The 5,650-nt window shown below is 45.1% G+C and overlaps 1 protein-coding gene across 1 annotated transcript; it reads left to right on the forward strand.

The window, feature by feature from the left end:
• The first annotated feature begins 737 nt into the window (after nucleotides 1-737).
• On the forward strand, nucleotides 738-1,915 carry LOC135979723 (olfactory receptor 5AP2-like). Its single transcript, XM_065579960.1, has one exon. The coding sequence runs from the start codon at nucleotides 738-740 to the stop codon at nucleotides 1,674-1,676; it is 939 nt and encodes a 312-aa protein (XP_065436032.1). The 3' UTR covers nucleotides 1,677-1,915.
• Nucleotides 1,916-5,650: the final 3,735 nt, after the last annotated feature.

Here is a 5,650-nt window from a genome sequence, read left to right on the forward strand (position 1 = left end):
TGCTGTGTCTGACCCACCCAAGATCGATGGCTATCCAGCCTCCTTTTGAAAACCTCCGGTGAAGGACCTTCCACAACCTCCCTTGGCAGGTCTGTTCCATTGCCCAACTGTTCTGACAGTTAGGAAGCTTTTCCTGGGGTTTAATCTAAATCGGCTGTGCTGTAGTTTGAACCCACTGCCACTTGTCCTGCCCTCTGTGGCAAGAGAGAAAAACTTTTCTCCAATTTTTTATGGCAGTGTTTCAAGTAGTTGAAAATGGCTATCATGTCCCTCCTTAATCTCCTCTTTTCCAAACTAAACATACCCAGTTCCTTCAGCCTTTGCTCGCATTCCATCCCTTTGACCACCTTTGTCACTCCTCTCCGGATCCTTTCTAGTTTCTCTACTTCCTTTCAAATGATGCCTAGCCATAGAATACCATGAAGCTATATTTGCCAATGCCAGGGATGCAGACTTTGAAAATTCTGAAGTGATCTTTCTATTTTATTTTATAATCTCTTTTCTTTAAAAGGAGTAAAAATCTTGGCAATTAAACAGACTCACATGACATGAGTTTAAGTTTGCAAATGTCACACAGCCGGACCAGCATAACGTGGCTTTTGTATCTTGGCTTTCATCTGTATTTCACAATGGTGGTATCCACCTCCCAGTCCCATGCAGTTCATCTTGAATCATACGCTTTACCTTGGCTGTGTTTCTTTCTTCTACCCCAACAGCATCGATCGCACCTGGAATATATGGCGCATGGCAATCATACTGGAGTGTCCGTGTTCATCCTTCTAGGATTTAAAGGCAGTCGATCACTGCAAGCTGTCCTCTTTGGGATGTTTTTGCTTATCTACAGCATGAGCCTAGCGGGGAATCTCAGCATGATCTCTTTGATCAGGATCGAGACGCGGCTCCACACCCCCATGTATTTTTTCCTCAGCAACTTGTCCCTTGTAGACCTCACTTACTCTTCCATTATTGCCCCTAAGGCACTGGTGAACTTCTTAGCAGAGAGTAAAGTCATTTCCTTTGCTGGGTGTGCCACGCAATTTTTTTCCCACTCCTTCTCTGTGAACTCTGAGGGTTTACTTCTGGCTGTGATGGCATATGATCGCTTCATAGCTATATGCAAGCCGCTGATGTACACGCTCATTATGTCCAGGAAAGTCTGTGTCCAGTTGGTAGTGGCATCATACATTTATGCCTCCATTAATGCCATTGTGCATACAGGCTCTTTGTTCAGCCTGTCCTTCTGTGGCCCCAATATCATTGATCACTTTTTCTGTGACATCCCCCCACTCCAGAAACTCTCCTGCTCTGACACTCGCGTGGGTGACACAGTGCATTTCCTCTTTGCTGCTGTAGCTGCACTAAGTACTATCCTGGTCATCCTCATTTCCTATGTTTCTATCATGGTGGCCATCTTGCGGATCCGCTCCAACGAGGGCAGACGCAAAGCTTTCTCCACCTGCACCTCCCACCTGATGGCTGTGTCCATACTGTATGGGGCTCTGTTCTTTATGTACTTACGACCCACATCCAGCAACTCATCAGAGTACGACAAAGTGGTGTCCATGTTCTATACCCTTGTGATCCCCATGTTGAACCCCCTGATCTACAGCCTGAGGAACAAGGAGGTGAAGGACGCCTTGAGGAAGACAATATACCAGAAAATTATTCCTCGCTGAATCTAACTAAGAGGATGAGTTTCATCATTTAATAATAAATAGAAGCGAGAGGAGCTGGCCTGAAAATGGAATTTCTCTCCTATGGAAAATGTTGAGATTTCAAAAAAAATAATCATCCTAACTCAGGACAAAAAGTTAAAATCTCAAAATACTGTGTGGGAGGGAAATTCTGAAAAATTCCATTTTGGGAAAACCAAAATGGATTTTTTTGGCTGACTGGCCACCTGCCTAGAAGGCTCTTCCCAATTTCATTTCCTCTCTGTTGGTAGAACACGAGATTGGCATGGACTTTCCAAGAAGGTAGCTGAGTGCTGTCCTTTCGACTTCTCCAATGGAAAAAAAAATCAGCAAAAATAAAAATTTCCTCCCTAAAATTTTGTGAGAAAGGTATGTTCTACCAGAAGATCATCCCAATGGAAAATTCCCAACTGGCTCTAGTGATGAGGGAAAAGTGAGATCTTGCTGCTGTTACCCCTGTCACGGGGCCTTGCATGGTGAGAAAGAAGGCAGGAGCAACATAAGAGGGAGATGCCTTTTGGCTCCAACCCAGAGAAGTGCAGCCAATGTCCAGAGAGGGCCGAAGGAAGGTGGAGCAGCAGAGAGGCTTATGTCCTGACGTCTCCTTGCAGAACAGCTGGACCCTAATGGACAGTGAGAAGGGCCAGGGGAGTGAGGGATGCTCCCTGGCAAGGATGTGGGAGTGCCCACTAGGAAGTGGGGGATTGCACCTGAGAAGGAAGGGTTGGACGGTGGGAGGGGAGGGGACTGTTCTGGCACAGGGAAGGAAGAGGACAGCTAAGGAGCTAAGCTGTGATGGAGGACACTGGGGTATGGGGAGAACAAGGACTGTATGCACTGGGATGATATGGAGTACTTCCCTGGAAGTCAGGGAGATCCCAGATGCTGGGTATTCAGGCAATCACCCTCACACCCACCCCCCGGCAGCACACCTGGCAGGCAGCCTGGGGAACTGGCCCCCAGGATGATTACTGTTTGAGTAAGAGCCTGAAATGAAGAGCTTGGAGTTACCCAAAAGGGAAACTGAGACGAGGGGCCACTTGCAGGGCTGCCTCAAAGCCACAAAGAGACATTCGGGAGGAGACCACACATTTACAGACTGAATTAAAATGCACCATGGGAAGCCTAGTCTTCTTGCCTGGTTTCCTACCAGGCCATGTGCATGCGTGCTGGCTGATGAGTGGGTGGGCAAGCAGCCCTGTTCCTCCAAGCTCTCAGGCTCCCCAGCCTACCTGGTCCCTGGGATCCCCATCTTCCTGGACAGCCAGTTGCCCAGGCTGCCTGCTTGCTGTGCTGATGGACTGGAGAATTTCCTGCATCCCCAGGATCTGAGACTTCCCGGACTTCTAGGATGCCCAGATTGTCCGCTTCCCTAGCCACTGGTTTTTCTATATTCAATCCACTTTATTTAGTTGGCTTTTTAAAATAATTTCTCTCTGAAGGACTTTATATATTTGAAGCTCTTCTTCATGAGGTGAAGACAGGCTGAAATCATTCCGATTCCGTGTTATTTTCCCCCAGAATTAGGTATTTGAGTGAGTATTTGAGGTAGTTGATCCCCACTTTAGCAGTCACTGTGATCAGGTATAAACGATAGCACAAGCAGCAAGGCAGGAGAGAATCAGAGTCAATAACGGCAACTTCCCCCCCGCCCCGTGCTGGCTGAGCAGCAGGCAAGGAATATTGCCATCGGAGGCAATGGCATATACCCCCATTCAACATCCTGTCAGCCAAGCGCTCCATAAACATTGGTAGAGCTGTGTTAGACATAGAACTGGTCAGAAACCCCTATCCCTCTTCCTCCGAAAATTCCCACCTTTCATTCCAAATTGTAACAGAGAGCCACTATTCTGACATTTCCCACAAAAACCACAATTCGGAACAATTTCACTTTGGGACCATGAAGAAGTTTCATTCTGATAATGTCTACACATTTCATTTTAATAATGTTGAAACTGGTTTTTTGAGAAGGTAAAAATGTATCATTTCAATAAGGAAAAACGTTTTGGTTCAACCTTTTCATTTCTTTTTTTTTAATATATAAAATATAATATATTATACACCTAGAGCATAAAATCTGGCAAGTCAAGTGTAAAAGTCTAATTAGGCAGGTGAAAAAATAATTTGAAGAGCAACTAGCAAAAGACTAACAGCATTTTTTTTTTAGGTACATCAGAAGCAGGAAGCCTGACAAAGAATGGGCGGGGGCACTAGATGATCGAGGTGCTAAAGGAGCCCTCAAAGAAGACAAGGCCATTGCAGAGAAGCTAAATGAATTCTTTGCATTGGTCTTGAGTGCAGAGGATATGAGGGAGATTCCCACACCTGAACCATTCTTTTTAGGTGACGGATCTGAGGAACTGTCCCAGACTGAGGAGTCATACAACTAGCCACACAAAATGATGGGGTCTAGATTAGCTGTTACCACTCATGAGAGAGATCTTGGAGTCATTGTGGACAGTTCTCTGAAAACATCCACTCTAGCTGCAGTAGCAGTCAAAAAGCTAACAGAATGATAAGAACCATTAGGAAAAGGATAAATAATAAGACAGTAAATATCATAAGGCCATTATATAAATCCATGGTACACTCACATCTAGAATACTGCATGCAGTTTTGGTCTGCCCATCTCAAAAATATATATTAGCAGTGGAAAAGATACAGGGAAGGGTGACAACAATGATCAGATTATGGAACAGCTTCCATATGAGGAAAGCTTAAAAGGACTGGGACAGTTTAGTTCGGAAAAGAGACAACTATGGGGGAATATGATCGAGGTCAATAAAATCATTAACGATATGGAGAAAGTGAATAAAGCAGTGTTATTTACCCCAAGAAATGCTATTTTCCCCTTCATAAAAAACAAGAATCAGAGATCAGCCAAAGAAATTAATAGGAAGCAGCTAATGACTTTTACCATGTTTACCAGAAGGTTACTTCTACTAGAGATATTTTGTTGCCTTCATGCTAGTTTCCTAACGGTCCAGCTTAATCAATGTATCTATTACAGGTTTCAGAGTAACAGCCGTGTTAGTCTGTATCTTTTTGTGTATCTATTACATCATCCCAAGAACTCAGTGTAACTAGACCGTATTTAATCTCACTTTCTATGTCATATACAGTAGCCATAAATAGTTATGGATCAACCCTCCCATCCTTCACATTGCAACAGGACTAAGAAATGGTGCCCAAATCCTTGCCTCCAGCCCAAATTTATGGTGTGTCTATACTTAAACTATTACCACCGCACAGGGTGCTGCATCTGTAGCACTTCAGTGTAGATGCTCATGACAGGGATAGGAGGGGTACTCCCATCTGTGTAGTTAATCCGCCTTCCCGAGAGGCGGTAGCTAGGTTGACAGAAGGATTCTTCCATGGACCTAGCACTGTGTATGCCATGGGGTTATGTTGGCATAGCTATGTCTCTCAGAGGGTGTGTGTGGATTTTTCACTCTCCAGAGAGATGTAGCTATACTGACAGTTTTCAGTGCAGAACAGCCCTTATACAGGTAGGAATAGAATGAACGGATATGAAATAGTTAAAAAGCAAATCTCTAGTGAGGGTGGGGCAGTTGTCAGGTGCTGTTTGTGTGGCTCCGGCTGACATAGCCATGGGCCCGGCAGAAGGGCCTTCCTGATCTCCCCAGGGGTTCTTAAGCCTTAGGTGAGACACTCGTGCACCTAGACTGGTTTACTGTCAGAAAATCCTTTTGCTCCCATGCTGTGCTGTGTTTTTGTTGTTAAGATGAAACACAGGTTTTGGGGTTCTTTTTAAGAAAGCTGGTCACTGTGTTAATTACTCATCACAGCTCCTGAAGGGAAGACTTGCAGGCCCCATGCCCAGATGGACCCGATGAGAAGCCACTGTAGATACACAGGAGCTGATAACCTGGAATTCGGGGATTTCTTCCCAGGACAGGCAAAGGCAAGAGCCCAAACACGTGAGGGAGTGCACA

Source organism: Chrysemys picta, unplaced genomic scaffold (assembly GCF_011386835.1).
Source record: "Chrysemys picta bellii isolate R12L10 unplaced genomic scaffold, ASM1138683v2 scaf1166, whole genome shotgun sequence".
Taxonomy (NCBI): domain Eukaryota; kingdom Metazoa; phylum Chordata; order Testudines; family Emydidae; genus Chrysemys; species Chrysemys picta.

Bases quoted from the DNA above. Each gene is read 5' to 3' on its own strand.
- LOC135979723 (XM_065579960.1), top strand. From the start codon at position 738: ATGGCGCATGGCAATCATACTGGAGTGTCCGTGTTCATCCTTCTAGGA.